The sequence below is a fragment of the Puntigrus tetrazona genome, chromosome 5, assembly GCF_018831695.1.
Source record: "Puntigrus tetrazona isolate hp1 chromosome 5, ASM1883169v1, whole genome shotgun sequence".
Lineage (NCBI taxonomy): Eukaryota > Metazoa > Chordata > Actinopteri > Cypriniformes > Cyprinidae > Puntigrus > Puntigrus tetrazona.
Genome location: NC_056703.1, coordinates 9,773,547 through 9,796,358, shown reverse-complemented (window position 1 = coordinate 9,796,358; position 22,812 = coordinate 9,773,547). Strand labels below are relative to the sequence as shown.

The following is a 22,812-nucleotide window of genomic DNA, read 5'->3' as shown; positions in this document are numbered from 1 at the left end:
ACACGCCACAAACACTTTTAGATGTAGCATGCAGTCATCACGCTAATGGTCAACACTAAATCGCTTCATGCACAGTTTCATAAATTTGCCTTTTTCCTTTAATCCTTTGTTTAATTTATCTTTTTCTTTAATTTGATCTATTTTTAATTATTTTACATTTACACACTTGTTAGTGTCACTGTTGATTCATTCCAATGGATCCTTGCTGTAGTTTCTGTGTATCATTGGTGATTGAAATAAACTTTCATTTAGCAATTACTGTTCCCACAAATTAATTATTATCCCCACTTTGCCGCTTTTCACGGAGCCAGTTGTGAACTTTTATTTTGAAATGCCGTAACACATTTGTTCGTTGTCGGTGATTGGAACAGAGGATTGACCAACAGGAAGTCGTTATAGTATCGGCAAGGCTGAATTATCACGTGTAGTTGAGCAAAATGGTAAGCACGGCATAATACATTTAAATTATTTTGAAATTTACTTTTGTTTTGCTTGAAGTTCTTTTAACATGTCTCAGTTTCTTTTGCCCTACACAGAGAAGTAGTTTGTCAAGTCAGATACAGCTTTCCTTGTGTTGTAGTGCTCCTTAATAAAGCGTGATGGCTAGATGAACGCATATCAACGGTGTGATTAGCAACAAACAAATGTGTCAACTAACTTTTTTGAACTTATTGCCTAAATATTATTTGGCCATAATCTGACTCGGCCTCCACGGGAAGATAGTACAACTCGTCATGTATCGGTAGCCACGTTGCTAACTATTATTTATGTGTTGTAGTATAAATTTAGGTTTTAGGAAGATTTTGTTTTTAATGCTAATTATCTTTTATTCAACAAATACGCATTTCATTTATCACAAGTGGCTGTGTATTAATTTGTAATGTTACAAAAGGATTATATTTCAACGCGCTGTATTTTACAATTTGTCACGCTTTTGTATTACATTTGTTGAAAGTATATTAATCACGACCAGCTACCTTCAGGATTTATAATAATAATAATAATAATTATTATTATTATTATATCGAATAATCATATTGGTGTTTTTTAAGGTTTAAATGACACTAAAGATTGGAATAATGACTGCTAAAATTCTGGCTTTGTCATTACAGGACTAAATTACATTTAAAAATAAAAAAACTTGTTACTTAGTTTTTAAAATATTTTTAGTTCTGTCAATATTATAAATGTATAAATACAAACACATGCATGTGTATATATTTAAGAAAAAATTTGTTAAAATACAGTGGAAAAAAATATATATATATATATATAATATATATATATATATATATATATATATATATACATGTTCTGTAAACAAAAACTATTTTAGATGAGATTAATTATAATGAATCATTTGACAGCATTCATTATTTTACATTATGACAGATTTTTTGGGGCTGTAATCTGTAAATCTGTTTCCCAGATATCTTGCTAAGCATACAAGACTCCTTTTAAAAACAGTACTTTATTTCCTACAATTCATACTGTTTTTATATTTTGTGCTGTAGTTGCGGCGAGAGGTAAGACTGAGAAAAGAGTACCTGTACAGAAAAGCACAGGAGGACAGACTGTACACCATTGAAGAGAAAAAACAAAAGGTCAAAGCTGCTTTAGATGGTGAGATTCCAGCCATATCTTAATCGCGTCAAACTCTCCTATCTCCAATCTGATATATTGTGCTTATTGTACGCTGTTCTTATCTTTTGCAGAAAATCGTCTTTTACCCACTGAAGTTCGGAAGGAGGCTTTAAACTTACAGAAACTGTTGGAGTTTGACGATGAGGGTGGAGAAGGTGACTATTTTTGTGTCATTTATACCAGAATCTTTTTTCTGCAACAGTATGTTAACGTATTTTGTGTATCATATAGGTGTTAGTTCTCATATGGACGATGAGTACAAATGGGCAGGAGTGGAAGACCCCAAAATAATGGTCACAACATCCAGAGACCCCAGCTCTAGACTCAAGATGTTTGCCAAAGTATGTTAAATCCTAATATTAATATTCAACAGTAAGGATAAAGCGTTTCTTTGTGTGAATGCATGTAGCTCTACGCTGTTAACTCTGATGTTTGTGTTACCATAATGACGTATGGGAAACCTATCCGTGGTTGTGGTTTATTTGGGTGAATTTTTTTATTTTTTTTTGCAGGAAATGAAGCTTATGTTTCCAGGGGCCCAGCGTATGAACAGAGGAAACCATGAAGTTAAAACATTAGTACATGCTTGCAAGGCTAATAATGTCAGTGATCTTGTCATAGTTCATGAGACCAGAGGCCAACCAGGTATGGACTGGTCGAGTTTTCATCCGTTTCCTGTTTTAGTGCATTTCTTGTTTTTTAACATTTGGTATATTAATCTTTTCTTTTTTTTAAATTGCATATCATTACATTACGTCTTTCTTCGGTAGATGGTTTGGTGGTGTGTCACCTTCCTTTTGGCCCGACGGCCTACTTCACATTGTATAATGTGGTAATGAGACATGACGTCCCAGACATTGGCACCATGTCCGAGGCCTTCCCTCACCTCATCTTCCACAACTTCACGTCACGTCTTGGCCGAAGGGTGAGTTACACCAGAAATCACTTCTGGTGTTCTTGAAAACACTAATAAAGTTAGTTTCTCTTACACGCTACTATTCAAATGGGTTAGTTTTTTGCAAAAATACATACATTTGATTGAAGGGCCAGTAAAGACACTTTTGGCCAGGACACTGAAGTTACACCCTCAAGTGATTTTTAATGACCACAGAGAGTCAGGACCTCAGCTTTTAACATCTTATCCAAAATATAGTGTTCTTGTCACTATACTGGAGGGCTAGGATGACGGGGTGAGCACCCCCTGCTGGCCTCTAGCACCTCTACCAACAGCAGCCTGGTTTTCCCATGAGGGCTTCCATCTAAGTACTGACCAGGCTCAGCCCTGCTCAGCTTCCCTGGGCAAACTTGGGATGTGTGGTGATATGGCTGTGGCAATGTTATCATACTTAATATCTTATGATTCAGTGGAGCTGCTGGTCCAAATAAACTGAATACTAAACCAAGCGTTTTGTGTGTTCCGCACTGAACTCCCAGAGATTAGAAAAGCACTTGTCAATATAATGATGTATGTGGGTGGGGACAAGTTTTTCTGGGCCAGCCAATGTAGAACATACCCAGGAATTAAACGATTTCTGAAGAATCCTGTGACACTGAAAATCTAGTGTTTCGGTCAGAGAAATAAATTTACATTTTATATGAAAAGATTTAAGTTAAATAATATTTTACAGTATTGCTATTTTTAGTTTGATCTAATAAATGCTGACTTTTTTGGTGTAAGTGACGACTTTGAGCAGTAGTGTAAAGTGTTTAATATTAAGTTTCTTATTTTAATCAAATATGTGATAGAGAGGATAGACTAGGCTATACTGGGAAAAAAAATCTCCATGTGACATTTTATAAAGGCTTCAGAAAAGCTTCTTGGTTTAGTAATGGATTTTGTGTTGATCTGAAAGCATTATTTCTCCTCTCTAGGTCTCTAACATCCTAAAGTATCTGTTTCCTGTGCCCAAAGAGGACAGCAGACGTGTTATAACATTTGCAAATACAGACGATTTCATCTCTTTCAGGTTAGTGGTGGTCTGTTTGAACTGTTGTTCTTAAGTTTTGAGTCTAATTAAGAAGTTTGGTTTTAATGGCTTTGTATATTGCAGACACCATACCTACAAGAAAACCGATCATAAAAACGTTGAGTTGACAGAGGTCGGACCCAGATTTGAGATGAAATGTAAGCTAAGGCGCTCCGTTTGGTTTTTAGATGTTTTTTTTTTTATTATTAATGCAGCAAGCACCTAGGTTGCACTCCTCTCATTCATTTGTTTAATCTTCCTTTTTCAGTGTACATGATCAAGCTTGGCACATTGGAGAATGAGAATACTGCAGATGTTGAGTGGCGACTCCATTCTTACACACGCACTGCCAAAAAGAGGACATTTTTAAGTGTGGAATAGCCCTATGTACTTGTGAGAAACCTGCAATGTTCAAAGTGGACATTTTCAATGTAATAGTGGTCTTTTTTTCATTTAATTGTGACATTTTAAATATGGATGAATTTCTTTCATTATTATAATGTTGACACTTCCGCAATTAAATGTTTTGTACAGAGTTACCTGGACAATTAAAAAAAAAAAGTTATTTACATTTGTACTTTTATTGTTGCTTCATTATTTCTTTATAAATTAGCTTGTATTAAATATTTAAATGGAGTGTTTGGTTTAAACGGTTTTGTCGGATTTTAACAAACACTTAACCCCGGTTTTACGGGCAAGACTTAAGCCTAGCCCTAGACCAAATGTAAATCTGAGCTGTTTCAATTGAAAGATAGTTGCACTGACTGAGCTTAAAACATGTCACTGCCTTTGTTTTGTTTTATTATACACGCCATTAATGCTCTCTACGAAACCGAACCATGAACATGTTAAACAGCTTTGTCAAATGTAACCGCGGTGTAGGTTTGTTTAATGCTTGGAAAAACTTCACATTCGTTACTCGCAGCACACGCCCCTTTCTCATTCCCCTGCTAGAAATCGCCACACCAGTTGACCAATCGGTGGCTCGCTTCACAGATCTCGACCAATCACAGCGCGAGCTTTCGCTGTTCCGCTTTGCCTGAAATTCTTTGCTGATCCGACTTGAGACTGAGAGAATTCAAGATGGCTGTCTCAGGTGAGTATTTACTTTGAAGCGAAAAATGCTAAGCGAGTCTCGCGAACGGGCTGCGTATTTTGCAGAAATATTTAGCGCAGGCGTGTGTCACGTTAATTCATACCGCCGCGGCTGCAAAAATCGGATTAAGAGAATTGTTTTCAACTTTTAGGCAGCATTAGCAACACTAGCTAGCTAGCAGCTAGTCGTCTAATCCCTTTCCGCCTTATGAAAACAGCATTCCCTCCTTCAGCACGAAAAAGGCACCTGACAGGACTTAAGGATCTATATTTAGCTAATATGCTTTTATACTTCAGTCTCAATATTGACTAATGGCTTGGTAAATTGAGCAAATTGGGAGTGCATGGCCTGTGATATAGTAATAGAGCAGATCAAATGATCAGGCACATCACTCTTAGCTAAACCCAGCCAGCTCATCTTCATTGCAGGCTGCTGCACATTTCTGTGGTTACGCTTTCAGCGGGAGGTGTTTGTGTGAAACATCGTTATCATTCTCTGTGCTGTGTTTATACTGCAGACGTAACATGATGTGTTGGAGTTTACCATGCCTTTCTAAGCGCTCGTAAAGGATTGGTCACAGAGCAAAGAAGTAGATTTTTACAGCTATTTTTATATACATATAAATCAATGTGTCCTATGGGGTGATATTGGAAATAATCTTCTCTCGTGCTTTTTGTAACTCTAAGAATGAATTTGTTTGCGTTAAATGTTTTTTTTTTTTATAACGCCATAGGACACAGTCCGATTTTTATTTGTGAACTGCCCATATTATATATATATATATATATATATATATATATATATATATATATATATATATATATATATATATATATATATGATGCTATGTGTGTGTATACATGTTAATGTCAAGGTCGTTGATGTTTCTGAAAGAATACATTTGTGTATAAATGGTTGCCATCTACTTTCTATCTTGTAAAATCTGGACTCAGTGAGCAATTTAAGAGAAAATCTCTGTGTTTGGTTATTTCTTACCCATTTGCTGCTGTAGTATAACTGTACAACACCAGTGAATGTTTGCATGATGGTGCAACTGCAGTGGTTTCCAGTATGCACAATACTTGAGGTTAAGGTTGCAAAGGCCGTATGCTGCGTTACCTAAATATCATAAAACGTTCAATCTGAAGTACTTGTTCCTACGTGTCTGGATTAAATGGCTTAATTTCAGAGTTTGATAGCCTTAAGACTTAAATTACAGTCTATAATTATAGACTAAAATGTTGAAAGGAGTTTGAACGACATTGGATATCTTTATTTGGGGCACTTCCTTCTACATCTGTTTCATATTGGTTTCATTGCACTAAACGGCCATAAACTAGTATTTATTTACGCACAAAGCTCCACTGACATATGGTTCGGAGTTATCACTTTGCTTTTTCTTAATACAGTGTAATTTCAAATGACCATGACTGCAGTGTTTATTTTCAGTATTTGAACTGACAACCAATTTAGAGTGTGTTGTTTTTTGTTTCATTAAATACCTTTCAGCTTTGAATAAACATTTGAATGAATTCTAACATTTATTAAATGTTTGTCATTCTGCAAATGTCAAATAACAATCACATTTACGTATGAGGGAGCTTTTTATTTATGTATAAAGACACACTGTTTCCATCTCAGGCTCCAGATGAGGGCTTCTTCCTGCTTTGCCCTGGTGTGTAACTTTCTTGCGGCCGACTGAGTGTCAGTGCTGCCAGTCCCTCACTGCCCCTTTGGAGACACCATGTCCAACACCTCCTCCTGTTCCTCCTCGGGGGAAACCAGCCCGGACGACACACCCCGAGGTGGGGGCACCATTCGTGTCTACCTCCCCAACAAGCAGCGGACGGTGGTGAGGGTTCATATACTGGATTTGTTCAGTATGCTTTTTATTGCTGGAATCACTAATATAACCTGTGAATGTACATATTTGCAATAAGAAGTTGTTTGTTTTTGATAGGGCTGCACAATATTGGGTGGAAAAAAATTGTCATTGCAATATTTGCGATTTATATATTGCGATAAGGGGAGGAAAATAAAAAATCGACAGTCATCACATTACAACCATAGATAAATATAACAATATAACAAAGATACAAATGAAAAAACAGTGCTTCATTATTTATTTTTTTTCAGATAAGTAACAGTTTTCAGTTATAGAAACGAACTAACCAAATTATCACTACATGGTCTTTAGTGTATAAATTGAATTCAGTAAATATGTTAAAGCTACCTTTTTTTGTACAAACAAAAATAAGTGTTTTGTTTTTTGGTTAATGTTTGACATTAGAAAGATAACATTAAACTGCTGTGAACCAATATACTGTTACGCATCCATTTTCTTTACCTTCCCCTAAGCTATAAGCAACTGTGTTTACAAGGTTATGTATAGTTTGTTGCGTGGCACTCGTGTCTACACGAAACACCAGACACGTTTGGCGCAGCATGATACTGAAACGATATATCTTGCAGCCCTAGTTTGTGATCATACTTTGATATCACTGTGTGACCATGTGTTCAGGTAAATGTTCGGCCTGGGCAAACTGTCTATGATAGTCTAGATAAAGCCCTGAAAGTCAGAGGCCTAAGCCAGGATTGCTGTGCAGTCTTTCGCCTTCTTGAAGGGTAGGTGCGTCTAAGAATTTGGTTATTAAAATGAATAATTCTTTCTTTTTTTATAATCGGCTGTTTTTTCTTTTGGCAAGCCGGAAGAGACTTACAGAATGGGACACTGACATCACACCCCTCGTAGGGGAAGAGCTTCTGGTAGAAGTGCTGGATGATGTTCCTCTTACCATGCACAACTTCGTAAGTGTACTTGCGCAACAGATTCAGAGTCAGCAAAGCTAGGTTCTCATTTTTAGGGGGTTGAAAGATATTTGCAGCAAATAATCTGGATTGTGTATGTAGGATGACTATGATGAAACACAGATTAAACACAGACTGTGCACTGATCTCAGTCTAGCAATTCTGGGATTTTTTTTTTATTAAATTGGAAACACTTTGGAAACAAATTGGAAAATTTGTAACATTAGAGTATGTATTAGTAATGATGAACTAAATATTAACAACATTCCACAACTATTGCTAATCTTGGTTATTATTAATACATGGTATGCTTATTTTTAATGTATACATTTAATTTTGCATCACAGCACTAAAATTCTAATATATTAAATTTAATAAGAGGTTAACGTTAATATATCTCTCTCCAAGGCTGCATTATTTAAAAAAACAAAACAAGAAAAACTGTAAATTCTTCAGAAATCATTCTGAATGCTGAGCAAGATTTAGATATATTTATCTAATACAGTATATTTTTTTCTCTGATGAAAAGAAACTGAAAGACTAGCATCGATTTTATTTACTGACCCTTTCGGTCAACCCCCTAAAACTATTAAAGGAATAGTTTCACCCAAAAATTCTGTCGTCATTTAGCTCCCTGCCAAACACAAAGGAAAATATTTATCATAGTTCAATCTTGTTTTCACAGGTACGTAAAACATTCTTTAAATTAGCTTACTGTGACTTCTGCCACAAGTTCTTGTTCAACGGCTTCAGGTGTCAGACGTGTGGATATAAATTTCACCAGCACTGCAGCAGTAAAGTCCCTACAGTATGTGTGGATATGGACACTGTGACAAAACGGTATGTTCCAAAATAAAATGTCTGTTTATGTTACATCATTTTTGTAACTCAACTGGTGTTCTGTTGCCTTCAGGTGTGTTACCAATACAGAAGACTGCCCTTCGATATTGATATATCCAGCCACCAATTCCATATCACAGAGTGACATTCCCTTAACTTCAGATTCTCCTGGGTATTCTTTGACTTCATTTATAAATACATGTACCTGTTGATCCCTCATAGGGGAAATGTAGCACTAGCAGACTTATGTTTTTTTTTGTTTTACCTCTTTTAGAGAGGAACTGCTGACTGCCCCATCAAGCTTCTGTTTGATCATGCGAGGAGAGGACGGTCAGTCTCTCCAGAGGCATCGCTCCACCTCAACCCCCAATGTCCACATGGTCAGCACGCTTGAGCCTGGCGCTGCTGGCCTCATGGAGGTTAGAGACGAGATTAGAAGATAAAGTCCACATTCACTTGCTCATTTTTTTTGTTCCAAAGAACAGTTCACCCACAAATAATAATCACCCTCTTTTCTCCAAAATATTCTTTCGTCTTTTTTCGAACTCAGAAGGTTATGTTTTCATCTGATATTTTCCATAAAACGAAAGTGGCTGTCAAGATCTGAAACCAGATAACTAGCCTTTAAAAAGTTTGCATACAGAAGACCAGTGTCAACATTCTGCTACACTTCTGTTTTTGTGTTCCACGGAAGAAATTAGGTCATGCATGTTTGAAATTAAAAGAGGGTGAGGAAAGGCATTTTTGAGCGAACTGTCTCTGTACTAAAGTAGCAGCCTGGCTAGATGTCAAGATATGTTACTTCACAGAATTTGACAGTGGAGGTTCTCTGCATGCCTCCTTGATCATCTGTTCTCCATCGCATGTATTTATTCATTTTTTTCCCCCACTCTCATTCAGGATGCATTCAAAATCAGCACAATGGGTGAGTGTTTCGTTGTTGTTTTTTTTCCATCTCATTTTTTCCACCTTGACTACCCGTCTCTCACAAGAGCACACTTTTTTTTTTGATGCACATTAAATTTCATAAATTTTGTTTTGTAACAATCTCTGAATACAATGACACAAATAACTACACATCTCCATGTGTGTGAACTGGTCTTTATATTCCAGTGTTGTCCACAGGGCAAGAGTCCTCTCCCAAGCCTTCCACTAGCCCACCCCACCTAGGGTCACCAGGAAGAAGACCCCCCAAATCCCCTTCAGAGCCCAAGGAACGAAAGCAGTCCTCATCTGATGATAAAAAGAAAGTGGTGAGTGTGTGTGTCTTATTTTTAATAGGAAGCCCAGATGACTTCAGCTACAATCAGTGTTTTTTTTTTGTTTTTTTTCATAACTAATTTTTATTTGTGTGTTTTTTAGCACCGGGGAGGTTACAGAGACTCCAGTTACTACTGGGAGGTGCACTCACGGGAGGTGTCCATGTTGAAGAGGATTGGAGCAGGTTCTTTTGGGACTGTCTATAAAGGCAAGTGGCATGGAGACGTGGCTATCAAGATTCTTAAAGTCACAGAGCCCACACCGGAGCAGCTCCAGGCCTTTAAAAATGAGATGCAGGTTTTACGGTGAGTTGTCTTCTCCATGAAAAAATTAGCTTCAAAGACTGCCGATTATAACAGTGTAACAGTAGTTCTCATTAATATTGCTCTACTGCATTAGTAATGTCATCCGCTGCTACAGCCAGCTAATCTCCAGTTCAAATCTTCCGTTCAGTATGACTAATTTGAGTAACCGTTGCTCCTCAGAAAAACACGCCATGTCAACATTCTGCTGTTCATGGGCTTCATGACGAAGCCTAATTTTGCCATTATCACGCAGTGGTGTGAAGGCAGCAGCCTCTATCGCCACCTGCATGTTACCGAGACCAAGTTTGACGCCATGCGCCGTATTGATGTTGCTCGCCAGACTGCACAGGGCATGGAGTAAGTTTTTATTAATTTTTTTTTTTTTTTTTTTATTCATGTGCTACGTGCTGTGCCAATAAGCATGTACATTTTTTCATAAAATGAATAGATCTGATTATGATCACTTGTTGAAATGAAAAGAGTGTGCTATAGTTACGTCTGGGATTGTTATACTTTGTGTGCCCTTTTTGGGGCTTTACCGCTGGGTCAGTGATCCGCTTCCAAACCAGTTTACACACTTTTTACCCATTTAAAATATTTGAATATGAGTATTCTGACACAGAGGTACAAAGCTTTGTTAGTAATAGAAATAATTGGTTAGCAGGCAAATGTACTGTCTCACCCTCTATAGCAGTGGTTCTCTATCCTGTCTTGAGGACCCCCAGCCATTACATATTTTGTATCTCTCATAGGCCAGTTCAGGCCTTGCAGATTCTACTAATGAGCTGAAGAGTTGAATCAGGTGTGTTAAACGACGGAAACGTACAAAATATGCTGTGGTTGGGGGTCCCCAGGACAGGTTTATTTTTGTTTTTCACTTTTAATCGCCGTTTTTACTTTTCTCCCTGTGGAAATTGAATATTTTTGTGGTTATGAATGAAGAAATTGTTACTATCGCTTAAAATGTTCCCACATTTGTTAAAACATAGGTTTTTAGGAAAAAGTTAATGAAACATAGGCAGTAGCCACGAATTAATGTCTGTCCTGCTCGCATCTGCAGCCCTGTGAAAGTTGCCTGATGGGCAACAATTATAAAACTTGACTTATTACTACATTTTCTACACAAAATAACTTTGAACTTACATTAAAACAGATACAATACAAAGGAATAGTTAGTTTAAATGCTGTAATTTATTCACCCACAAGTAGTTCCTAAGCTGTATGAATTTCTTTGTCCTGCCGAACACAAAGGAAGACATTTTGAAGAAAGTTTGCAACCAGGCTGTTTTGAGTCACTTAAGTTCCATAGCAGGGAAAAAAGGGTCAGTGGTGTCTTCCTTTTGTGTTCAGCAGGACAAAACAAATTCATACAGATTTGGAACTACTCGAGAGTGAACAAATGATGACAGAATTTTCATTGATTCTATACCTTTCAGTTTGGATCACATTAAAAGCTTAGTTTGTACATTTAGCAAACTATTTTCACGTAAGCCGCTTCACTGTCAAGTCTAGTGACCTTTTAGTAAACTAAAACTCTGAGCACTTCAGTCTTATTTTAGTCAGTTTTAGAGACTTGTTTTGAAACCTTTTTTAATAATAGTGTTTTCCAAAAGCCGTAATTTCCTTAGAGATTTACCACATACTCAGGCCAACCAGTAATTTATTATTATTATTTATTATTATTATTATTATTATATTAGCTGCTATTGTGATTTATATATGATCAGCACATGCACCATGAATAAGTAATAGTGAAACACTGTTTTAAATTTGAACTTGTGATAACAAAGAGAACCTGGAACTTCATTAAAACTTAAACTTCATACAGTCTTAAGGAGTTGCTCACACCAGAAGATAGTGCTTATAATGACTCACTCTGTTCAGCTCAGACTCCAAAGGACACAGTCACATAGTCCTAAATCCACCAGTGTTATATCATTGTACTGCTTATTGATGATTGGATTAATAGAGTGGAGATGATGTGTAGAAAATATAAATTTTGTACATAATTTGCTGTTTTCTTTCCTCAACAGTTATCTTCATGCCAAGAATATCATTCATCGGGACTTGAAATCTAATAGTATCCTTTCTATAATTTATTAGCAGTGCTCTTGTTTGTATTGTGAGCTATCTATTGCAGGATAGATCAGATTTAACTAATTTGCTGCCAGTAGATGGCATTAGAGTTGCACCTTTGTGTCCTAGTAGATTGCCAAGCTGCTTTCGGTCCTAATGCTTGTAAATATAGTATTGTCTATTTTACCTAAATTACTGGTGTAAGATGGAAGGCCAAGGTCAACGATTCCCTGGAAAAATAGCATTAGTGCATTCTCTCTAGTGATGTTATAGTCATTCTGCATGATATTCCTGAGCTCATGTGTCAGATATCTTTCTGCACGAAGGCTGGACAGTAAAGATCGGTGACTTTGGGCTGGCCACAGTAAAATCTCGCTGGAGTGGCTCTCAGCAGGTCGAACAGCCCAGTGGCTCCATCCTGTGGATGGTGAATAATCCTCTCCCAGCTCAATACCTCATTCATTAATGAATCTAATACCTTGTTGTTAAACCACTAGTGTGTAGCAGTTTGATCTTGAGTTTTTTTGTTGAGAAATACACTCGCACAGCTTGTTTAACACTTCTGTTGTGTTTCAGGCCCCTGAGGTGATCAGAATGCAAGACACTAACCCATATACCTTCCAGTCAGATGTATATGGATATGGAGTGGTGCTCTATGAATTGATGTCTGGGACTTTGCCTTATTCGAATATCAACAACCGCGATCAGGTCAGACATGTCACCATTTTTTTTTTTTTTTAGCCCCTAGTAGTTCTAAATGAACTTTGATGTCAGGATAGTTATTTTGGGCTGAACATTTACTCACCCTCATGTTGACTGTACAACTTTCTTCCTTTAAGCTCAGAAGTAGTTAACTGATTTTTTTTTTTTTGCTGTAGATTATTTTCATGGTGGGTCGTGGCTACTTGTCTCCAGACCTCACTAAATTATACAGTAACTGCCCTAAATTGCTGAAGAGGCTCATCATCGACTGTCTGAAATTCAAACGCGATGAACGGCCCCTCTTCCCACAGGTAGGAATAACAGCCAAAGCCTTTCTCTGTTTTTCAGCACAGTTATGTCAGGTTAAGTAATAACCTCGTGTTTCATCCCTGCTGTCCTGCAGATCTTGGTGGACATTGAGCAGGTCCAGTATCTGTTGCCAAAAATTGAGCGGAGTGCCTCTGAGCCCTCTTTACACCGTGCTGTACACGCCGAGGACCTGAATCCGCTTCTCCTTCACACCACACACCTCTTGCCTCTTCCAAATGCCGTGCAGCATCATTCCCAGCATGGAGTTCCTCAGAGTTCCTCTCATTATTCCACACATTCCTGAGAGCACCCTAAGTACTTCGTCAGTCACACGTATAGTCAGACACATTACATTTATCTACTTGTTCATGCTTCCTCCCTTCTCTTTTCCATTCTAGCTGCCTGTAGAGAATGTCAGATTCTTTCTGGACCAGTTGCTTTATAAAACAGAAGCAGAGAATAAACCGTGCTCTCTTACTACACTTAATGGATTTCGAAATCCAAGCATCATATCAGCAATGTATCGGCACAATCTTAATGACCTCCTTTTTGAGGTATATTTCAAAATGTGTTATGGTTGCTTACGTTACCTTTTTTACTTTTAAGATTAAAGTAGCGTTTTACTTTAGAACAAGCAAACTAGCATGGAGATTTTCTTTTTTTCCTCTCTGTTCTTCTGGCTTAAAAAACATTAGCCAATGACAGCACAACGTTGATGGCTCTTCATCTGCATCAGTCACAGAGACTCTTCTTCCAGACCGATTCGCAGTCAGTTTATCATCATGAACATGACCATGCACCCATTACAGTTGTTTTTCAGTTGTCATCTTTTTTTTAAAATTCCGTTTTAATTCCGTTTTTGTGGAAAATACCGGTGTCAGATTTGGTTAGACATACACATAACTTGTCCCCTTAATAATTGTGCTGTGCTTTTTGTGATATTTATAAAAACCCATGACTGATTTGGCTCTAGCTTTGCACTTCCTCTGTACGCTGGTGAGCTTTAAATTGTAGAAAAGTGAAATTCAAGAAAAAGACACAAAGCAGTAGTGCACTTCCTGAAGTGATGGGGAAGAAATAATATACACTTCTTTTGTTGCTTTGAAATCGGTGCATTTGCTTTCTGGAAGTAAAATTACTAAACTAAACTGGCCCATGAAGACCATAAGCAAGACTTGTGAACAAGTACTGACACTTCATGCTAAGTTCACAAGTTCAACTATTAACTGTGTGTGCGTGTGGTGGTGTTAAGCGGTCGCCATTGCTGCTCGTGCTGTTGAACGTTAAGAGTTTTTTTTTTTTTTAATCCTGGTCCAGGGTTCATGGAATCATGTGTGTTACATAATGGAGACCTCCAAAATGCACAAAGCAGGGAATCAGCAGGACAAAATTAAGAACACTGCTGAAGAGATTTTAATAACGGTTCTACATTCAGATATGGTTGAGAGAGTTTTGGACGGTGTTGATTGGATTTGCATCTTGGAACTTAAGTGTCATTTTTGAGTGTCTGAGAACAATGTCCGTAAACGGTCTTTTATTTTGTAGTCAGCAGCTTTAAGGTGGAGTTCCAGTTGAAGCCCTCAAGCAGTTTTCAAAGAAATAACACTTCTTAAATAAGGCTGCTAACTTTAGACCCGCCGCTGACCTCTGGTTAATCGACTAAGTTTAGTTATGAGTGAGATGATCAAACTCTTTTCACTTTGCCAGCACCCATTCTCTGAGGGCTCTGATAGGAGCAGGAAGAACAGACACTTTGTAGCGTTTCCTTTTAGATCAAATTTGTGGCAGTGCTTCTGGATGCTGTATTTTTCTGTCAGTTAGTTCAGTTTATTCCATACACTCAAAAGCATGTCTCTGCTGTTTAATAGCAATATTAAAGTTAATTTCCTCCCATTCAGCTGGTTTCAAAAGGACTGACTGAAACCTACAATGATGGGGCCTTATGTGATCTACATTTCCATCTGTCCTTTTAATGGAGTCTTAATATATGTAACTTATTAATTCATAACTGACACTTGTACTAAAGACAGAGCTTTGGTTCTTTCTAGCAATATTCAAATGGGGCTGGGTCCCCCGTTGAGCTGTACTCATTCAAAATACAATGCCTATGGAGGATTCACCAGGTGATTCTGTGCTTTTTAAGACCGTTTCACATCGCCTCAGTGACTAATGGAAATGACTATGTTGTAGTTTCAGACAAACCTGGCTATCTCTATATATTTCAGCTTGATTACGCACTTTCTCTGTCATTAGCAGAGCTTGATGTGCTTCTGGATTCTTGTAGAATGATCATGTGGTACTTCCAAGTGTAGGATTTTTCCTAAGAAACCAGCAGTAATAATATTGCTCAGTACAAGGAAGAAATTGCGTTATCAAGCATTTGTTAGATGGCACTATATGCTCTTCTCTATTCGTAACGGTTGAGAAAGCAAGACTATCCGTTTATTTTTGTATGTATTTGGATGCACAGCTTGTCCTGTTAAAATGTAGGATGCAATTAAAGCTATAAATGAATTATGTGGCTGTAAAATAACAGCTGAGAAACCTCTATAGATTTAGATTCTGGTTTAGGAACTGTTTTCCCTACCAAATTCCAGCCTTATTTGTTGTATGAGAAACCATAACTGATCCTAGATCATTAGAACAGTAACTACTTCTGCCAACTTCGGATATTTGAAGCATTGCCTTAACGGCTTTAATGTCCCTCTGGAGACGTGTGGGACAGATACTTTTTTTTTTTTTTCCTTGTATGTTTGCAAGCACCTCATTTGTTCACGTTTTTATAGTTTCCATTAAGCCCAAAATAAGATAATCAGTATGTGAGATTCAGTTTCTGCTTTTGCACAAGGGCACGAATGCAAAAGTGCGAAACTTTTAGATTGGCATACAAGCCACTGTTTTTCAGAACAGAAAATATAACGAAAGATCAGTTTTGTTTAAAAAGATTAGTTTTGCATATTTTAGGTGAACTGCAATAATGTGTGTGTATAGTTGAAGAGGTCTAAGGGGTGTTTGCGGAAAATGGTGTATTCTGCCGTGTACAGTTACTTTTTTTTTTTTTTTTTTTTAAAGAAAAGATTACTTTAAATTGTATTTGTTTCTATTTTTTGTGATGGTTCAAAAAGAACAAAATTATTTTAAAACATGTAAAGGAAATCTTAGTATGTTTTAGGTTTTTTTTTGTTTTTTTTTTTTTTTTGGGGTGGGGGTGTCTTAAATATTGTGAAGACAGGATTAAAATAAAACTGTTGAATTCTGATGTTTGGTTTCAAGATTTTTTACAATTTCCAACGCCGTTTCATATTTTGTGAACTTTACACACAGCTTCAAAACCGAAAGCATAATTTCCAGCCACCCATCATAACACTAGAGGAAGTGTTGGTTTGCTTTTGGTCGCACTTCCTCTAACCCCAAGTATGGTGCTGGTATCTGCCTAAATGTTTCAAAAAGGAGAGAAATAAAATGCATTATTTAATTTTTTTATTTACAGTAGTATGCAGAGAAAGGAAAAACTTGCATTTGCAAATGGTGTGAATAGGTTTAAATGAGTGTGTGTGGTTTCCACGCTGTTCTATTCTGGGAAATCACATGCTTTAGTCTCTATTACAGCTAGTCAGAAAAGGAAGTGATCGGAAATAAATGCTTTGCATTGTTCAACTGTAGAACATAAGTCACTTATAGTCCATATAACAAATGAATTATAGGAATATTTTAGGTTAAAAATACATTTATGACATAAAAGAGAATCAGTAATTATATACAGTGTAATATGCCATTTTTGTGAAAAGATGATTCATCATGGAAAATTTCTAACATCGTCATAACTTTACATTCAGATGAAATTGGGTAAATTTCTTTTAAAATTTCCTTTTATGGCCAAATACAAAATAATACTGCTGAGGCGCATTTTTCTTTTTGGAACCAGTTCTGAACTGCTCTAATAACTGTTATTCATACATGCGAAATAATAATAATAATAATACAGTTAGAATACTACAAAGGTTTTGTACGTTGTTTTTTTTTTTTTAAGACATAAAAACCAAGCAGCCGAACTGCTTGCCATCTTGTCTTTTGCTGGCTGTCTTTGGGTATTTGTGGGACAATAGTTATTAAAAACACAAACGGTAAAATATGGAAACATTTCTCCCATGGAAATGTGTTTGATCATTTGTAACCTAACCCAGATCGACTTATGTGGCAGAACAGGGTCATTGAGAAACACATACCCAGGACCTACAAGAATAAAGATTGTTTAGTCAAGGTTAGAAAAACAAAACTGATGTCATATATATATATATATATATATATATATATATATATATATATATATATATATATATATATATATATATATATATGTAATGTATGTATGGATATGGATATAGATGTATAGATAGAAATTGTATGAGATCCATACAATTTATTCCTGTTAGTTGAATACGACAAGACATAAAGCGTCATATGGAAACTCATACCTCGATAACGCAGACAATAATGACGCTGATCCCTGTGCTCAAAAGGTTTCCATCAAATGTTGTCTTCAGCTTTGTAAAACAACCCTAAATGCAACAATCAAGAAAATACACGAGATGTAAGATTGAATCAGCTGCAGAGATGTGTATATTTCGTGTGCGTCTTTATATACAGGCTTTCATTAATATTGTTTAGTTATGTAGCTCATATAGAGACGATGTAAGTGCAATATTACATCCTTCCAATATTGTGCTTCGCCTGAATTGTCCCTGCATGACTGCGGTACGTTTTCCCCCCATTCTGTACGGTTAGTGATTCCGCAGCATTGAAACTGTTGATGTAAAAGGAAAACTGTCTTTTATGTTTTTATTTTTTAAGAATTAATGTGACAAAAAAACAACAATGAGCACCACTTATAAAAAAGAAATATATAAATGACCACTTACAGTCTTTTGCACTCTGTCCCAGTCATCTTCAACGTTTGTTTCGTTGTTTCTTCTGTTTTTGGATGTGTTTATACCCTTATTAAGGTCCTCATTGATGAATTTCTCAATCTGTGAGTAAAAAAAGCACAGTCTGATGAAATTTTTCCTTTACATGTACTCTGCTTCTCTATACAAAGTCCGCTTCTTACCGATGTCTCATACATCAGCAAAAGGCAGGCGCCAACCAGCTCAGCCAACATTAGAAGGAACAGCAGTATGAAGAACTAAACCAACCAAAAAAAAAAGACATTCTGAGTTAAAAAGAAAAAAAAAAACCCAGAAGTTAAACTTGAGCGGATGATACACGGGGCATCTTTTGGTTAGCAATGTTTCCTGGCGCTTTTCCATTGACAATGGTGTAACAAATTTCTATCTGGATACTTTAGATCGGTCACAGGCCATGCGTTGTCCGTTGATGGTTGCCCGGTGTATCATCGGACTTGGTGGACAACAGAGAATATGGAAATGTTTACATGATAAACGTGAATAATGTTCTGCTTTAGACTTACAGATATAAGAAGGCAACGATTTTCCTTCAGGGCTCCAAGAAAACCCAAGAAGGAGACGCAGGTGATAATGATCCCGGTGATGAAAAGCGAGTTTGCGATGTTCATAGCCTGGAGGCTGGGGAGTAGGGCAGAGAACCTGGATAATGTCATCAAATAGATGCCAAATCCAAAGATAGAAGCTCCACAGACCTATAATGGTAATTTCAACCCATTATACATACATACATACATAAATATATACATACATACATACATATACACACACACACACACACACACACATATATATATATATATATATATATATATATATATATATATATATATATATATATAAAAACATATTTAATCTTTAATGGATTGAAATTTAGGTTATTATTTTGTTTATATACGAGCAATAATGTTCCTAAGTAGAAAACGTAAATGGGAATGATGAAGAGAAACCTTGCAAAGTCTGGACATTTAAAATATAAGCCAAAGTCAGGAATTTAACCTGGTAGTTTAGATAGGACTGAGATTAACGACATTAAGTGTGGAAAGCCATTTTACATTGTGAGACGGTCTGAAAATGGATACGTACAAAAAAGATGAAGTTGACCACACACATGGTGTACTTCAGGCACTTCAGGCACGACATCTTCCCCTGCGTTCTGTAAAGCTTTCAAACACACGGAGCCGAGGTTAAACCGACATCTCTCAGTAAGACCTTGTGTTCTTTTACTGACCGAGTGAAGTCAGAAAAAACGCTTTCCTGTTCTTCCACCAAAACTAAAGATGGAGCTGAAATATCTAATGCATGAAACTGCTAAATGGTGCTCCGTGTAGAATTTGACAGACTGTCACACATTTCCTGTGTAACTTCCTTTACCAGAAGTTATTTACGCAGCTCTGCGAAAACCTGGTATCTTTTTAAGATGCGCATGGACAAGACTGAAATAAAAAATAAAAGTAAAAAACTACACATTTCATGAAAACATGTCTCTATTTTTTTAAAAGCCATTATTACAAAGACCATATTTTTAATGAGCAGCAATGTGAGCAGCCCACTAACAAAAATATAACTCGCTAACATCAAAAATTCGTATTCTTACCTTTAATTTATTTTGTAAAGATACTCGAAAGAACCGTCCTCAATGAAGTGGGACTCACCCTACGTGACTGTTGTTCTTGAAATCTGCCGCTGGCAGTGTGAGTGTATCAGGTCTTACTTCCTCTGTGAATGACGCATTGTCTAACTGACAGTGCTGGGGTGTTTAAGAAGACCAATGAAAGAAACAAACAAACAGGCGCTATGAAAAAAGTGTGATTCACCGTCATTATACCGCATGGTTCGTGTGCATTTGCCCAAAATATATCTGTTAAAGAGAAGCTTGCAAACATCTCGACCTTTTCCGCCGTTGCGCATATAGATGTTGTAATGCTTTGTGCTAAAACCATACAGGCTCGCTTTACGCTTTCCCTTTACTAATACAACGGCACAAATAAAATAAGCACCGGAAATAAATGTTAAAATAAATCAAATTTACTTGCAATTGTAAATTCAATATAGTGGGCCAGGATATAGTTTGGGTTTACACTTTTTGGGTCTTGTTTATAAAATGTTGCGTGGAAACTATCCTAAATTTCATTTTAGGTTAATTTCTTAAATACATGTACGTGCAATTCATAGAATAAACGTAGGAACAGAAAGGAAACTTTTTAATGTAAAATCTATGAATCGCAAATGAAAGGTTTCAGCTTTCTGCCTTGTAAACGACTCCTTATTAATGTGATTAACATATAAAACATCACTAATCGTCATAGTTTAGAGAAGCGAGCTGTAATATAATATGTAATATTTAAATCGGAAACCCCCGTGCTGTGTTACATATTTAGTTAAAAATGTTTCACCGGTCACCCCTCATTTCTTGGTAGACCGTCATTTCATTCAAATCCCTTACATGAAGACAAAAACAAGTGATTCGTAATAGGGAAGCACTAAATTATTACATGCTATTTTATCATCTTATATCATCGTGTAATGGGGTTTTTATGTGTATAATTTGCATGCTTTTGTACTGTTTTCCTCTTTTACTAGTAACTCATAGACAAATGCAAATGCATAGAAACTAGAGAATGGGAAGTTATATAAGTTCAAGCCTGAGAAAAAAAGTCATGTTTCAGAAAAGAATTGCGTATATGAGAAAAAAATACATGTATTGGCATGGAGTCTGACTTTCATTCAACCTTGCCGTTTTAGGTGACAACCCTGATTATCAACAGAGTGTTAAAATCAAGAAATAGTGACGTAAAAAAATTTCAAAGAATGTCTAAACACCATAATAAAGTTATAGGGTTATAATGAAGATTGCAAAAAAAAAAGGTTATTATGTCCTAATAAGATCATCCAAAATAAAGAAGCTTGGGTTGCAATTTAATCACACCTTGCTTTACTTGAAAATATTGCTCTGTAACATTGTTCCCCACTGATAATAAAAAATAGTTGCGTGATGGATAGAGAAAAATATATGGGGAAATTAGTTTCAGCTCTCCTCCCCTCTCAGCTCATCATCTTGCTTACATTAGCGCAGTGGTACTTTTGCTTAGTTTTGGTTCCTTAGACTGAAATGAGCCATGAACCTCTCCCTCACGGGCAAATAAAGAGAACACGCGGAAGAAAAACATTTCATGAGGCACTTTCAAATGTGTGAGCTAAAAAAATAAAGAAATATTGATTTATTAAAAATAAAAAATTGGCAAACGTTGGTGTGCTAAGCTTGTAATTTAAGCTATCAAACAGGAATTATGTGTGCTCAAAAAGAAAAAAAACTATGAATTCTCAGGCGCACGGGACAAAACAAAAGAGGTCGTTTAGTCTACCAGGTAGCGTAAATCATCCACACACTGGAAAAATACAATCAGAAAAAAGGTATATCAAAAATATGTTCTATTTTCCATATGCAAACGTGAAAAACTGACAAAAAAGTCTTAAAAAGACCAAGGAGCAGAGGTTTCAGCTTACGCTTTCTTTAGTGCTCCATTATATGGAAATGTGGAAGGTCTGATTGTATTTTAGCTCTACATGCTTGACTAAACTTCTAATTTAATCATAATTTTATCTGTGTTAATTCCTAGTCTTGCTAGTCTATAGGCTTTGCATATAGGATAGTATGAGCAGAATAGATGTTGACTTTAGAGTGATGGACTTAATAAAGACCTGTTAGTGTTTAAAGCTCTATTTGACATTTAAATGAGCGTTGTCTTCCAATTTTGTATGGTTAGTTACCACTGTGCTGAAGAGTCGAGCTTGTGGTTAGGTCGTGGGTAGCTACTAACAGGTTTAACTCACTATGGTTAACTACCAAGGAAGTTGTGTAATATAATTTTATGATTGTGTTCAGTAACAATTAGCAAGATGTATTCTGTCATACCTCCTGAAGAACAAATGTTAATTAACTACTAGGAAAGTTCAAGGAAAAATGACTATGAAATAACTACTACTGAACAGTTATATGCAGATAGTCAATATAATAATCAGGTTGAGGTCCACAAGTCGAGTACTTGAGTAAAAGTACAGATACACCAATAAAATATTACTCCAGTAAAATTCTAAGTAGGCCTGTTCATTTTAAAAATGATTTGAGCAGAAGGAAAAGTACAAATGTACTACTACAGCAACTTTTTTATAGTCCACTACTACTATTATTAGCATATAATAGAAAATGCCAATAAAGGACAATAATATTGCACATAACATAAAAGCTTTTATTAATTTTTACTTTTATTATAAATTATTGAAATAAATGCGCAATATCAGATCAAGCTTTGGTAAAATTTAGTTTTTGCCCTCCTACAAAGTTTCGCCTTTCTGGTTCTCACCCTTTATGTCTTTGCCTGTATGCTAAAAAAAAAATGCTATGTGTGCATGTTCTGTAGGAAATCAGCTTCGGAAAGAAACCACAACGCCACTGTCTTGCCATAACTGTTCAACACTACAGATACAGTACACTAAATGGTGATTTGTTAATGCATTCATTTGCTGAAACACGCTGGGTCATATTTGTTTTTAGTCTTGGGTAGTTTCTGTGTCGTGTTTACTTCTAACCCTAAAGGTTTAAGTACTATATTTTTACATTAGAACAGGCCTACTGTTTCAGGTTCGAAATAGGCCCTGCAGAATTATTTGATAATTACTAATGGGTTACCTGTATTTTCACTTTCCCTCAGTTTCTGGCTTGCATACAGGAACTGAATAAAAAAAATTCAATGGGTCAATATTTTAACCCATATATTATATAGATTCATTAGAGTGAAGCCTTTATTTCTTGAAATGTTGATAATTATGGCTTACAGATTATG

At 36.3% G+C, this 22,812-nt stretch overlaps 3 protein-coding genes across 5 annotated transcripts; 2 read left to right on the top strand and 1 right to left on the bottom strand.

The window, feature by feature from the left end:
• Nucleotides 1–325: 325 nt before the first annotated feature.
• On the top strand, nt 326–4,172 carry imp4 (IMP U3 small nucleolar ribonucleoprotein 4). The gene is made up of 9 exons (XM_043238424.1): nt 326–440; nt 1,515–1,623; nt 1,716–1,799; nt 1,876–1,985; nt 2,157–2,289; nt 2,415–2,569; nt 3,517–3,611; nt 3,696–3,769; nt 3,880–4,172. Exons 1-9 carry the CDS (start codon nt 438–440, stop codon nt 3,990–3,992), a joined length of 876 nt encoding a protein of 291 aa, XP_043094359.1. The 5' UTR covers nt 326–437; the 3' UTR covers nt 3,993–4,172.
• Nucleotides 4,173–4,624: 452 nt separating this feature from the next.
• araf (A-Raf proto-oncogene, serine/threonine kinase) lies at nt 4,625–15,521 on the top strand. Of its 2 annotated transcripts, none has more exons than XM_043239701.1 (16): nt 4,625–4,707; nt 6,349–6,559; nt 7,229–7,332; nt 7,413–7,515; nt 8,201–8,355; nt 8,429–8,527; nt 8,630–8,774; nt 9,256–9,280; nt 9,481–9,608; nt 9,718–9,920; nt 10,101–10,277; nt 11,954–12,000; nt 12,305–12,423; nt 12,573–12,704; nt 12,875–13,009; nt 13,102–15,521. In XM_043239701.1, the coding sequence occupies exons 2-16, from the start codon at nt 6,452–6,454 to the stop codon at nt 13,309–13,311; spliced, it is 1,890 nt and encodes a 629-aa protein (XP_043095636.1). In that variant the 5' UTR covers nt 4,625–4,707; nt 6,349–6,451; the 3' UTR covers nt 13,312–15,521. The 2 variants fall into 2 exon arrangements, with proteins under 2 accessions (XP_043095636.1, XP_043095635.1); XM_043239700.1 differs by having other exon boundaries at nt 9,469–9,608.
• A 949-nt stretch (nt 15,522–16,470) lies between these two features.
• zgc:64051 (leukocyte surface antigen CD53) lies at nt 16,471–19,729 on the bottom strand. 2 transcript variants are annotated; one of them, XM_043240705.1, is made up of 8 exons: nt 19,624–19,729; nt 19,055–19,132; nt 18,475–18,663; nt 18,115–18,189; nt 17,927–18,034; nt 17,716–17,811; nt 17,483–17,566; nt 16,471–17,240 (listed from the first exon to the last, which is right to left on the bottom strand). In XM_043240705.1, the coding sequence occupies exons 2-8, from the start codon at nt 19,109–19,111 to the stop codon at nt 17,172–17,174; spliced, it is 678 nt and encodes a 225-aa protein (XP_043096640.1). In that variant the 5' UTR covers nt 19,112–19,132; nt 19,624–19,729; the 3' UTR covers nt 16,471–17,171. The 2 variants fall into 2 exon arrangements, with proteins under 2 accessions (XP_043096640.1, XP_043096639.1); XM_043240704.1 differs by having other exon boundaries at nt 19,566–19,723.
• Nucleotides 19,730–22,812: the final 3,083 nt, after the last annotated feature.

Coding starts and splice junctions, on each gene's coding strand:
- imp4 (XM_043238424.1), top strand. Junction 2,570..3,516: donor CGTCACGTCTTGGCCGAAGG/GTGAGTTACACC, acceptor TCTCCTCTCTAG/GTCTCTAACATCCTAAAGTA. Junction 3,612..3,695: donor GACGATTTCATCTCTTTCAG/GTTAGTGGTGGT, acceptor TGTATATTGCAG/ACACCATACCTACAAGAAAA.
- araf (XM_043239700.1), top strand. CDS start 6,452: ATGTCCAACACCTCCTCCTGTTCCTCCTCGGGGGAAACCAGCCCGGAC. Junction 8,356..8,428: donor ATGGACACTGTGACAAAACG/GTATGTTCCAAA, acceptor TGTTGCCTTCAG/GTGTGTTACCAATACAGAAG. Junction 12,424..12,572: donor GTGGCTCCATCCTGTGGATG/GTGAATAATCCT, acceptor GTTGTGTTTCAG/GCCCCTGAGGTGATCAGAAT.
- zgc:64051 (XM_043240705.1), bottom strand. CDS start 19,111: ATGTCGTGCCTGAAGTGCCTGAAGTACACCATGTGTGTGGTCAACTTC. Junction 18,664..19,054: donor TGGTCAACTTCATCTTTTTT/GTACGTATCCAT, acceptor TTACCATTATAG/GTCTGTGGAGCTTCTATCTT. Junction 17,812..17,926: donor GGGACAGAGTGCAAAAGACT/GTAAGTGGTCAT, acceptor TTACATCAACAG/TTTCAATGCTGCGGAATCAC.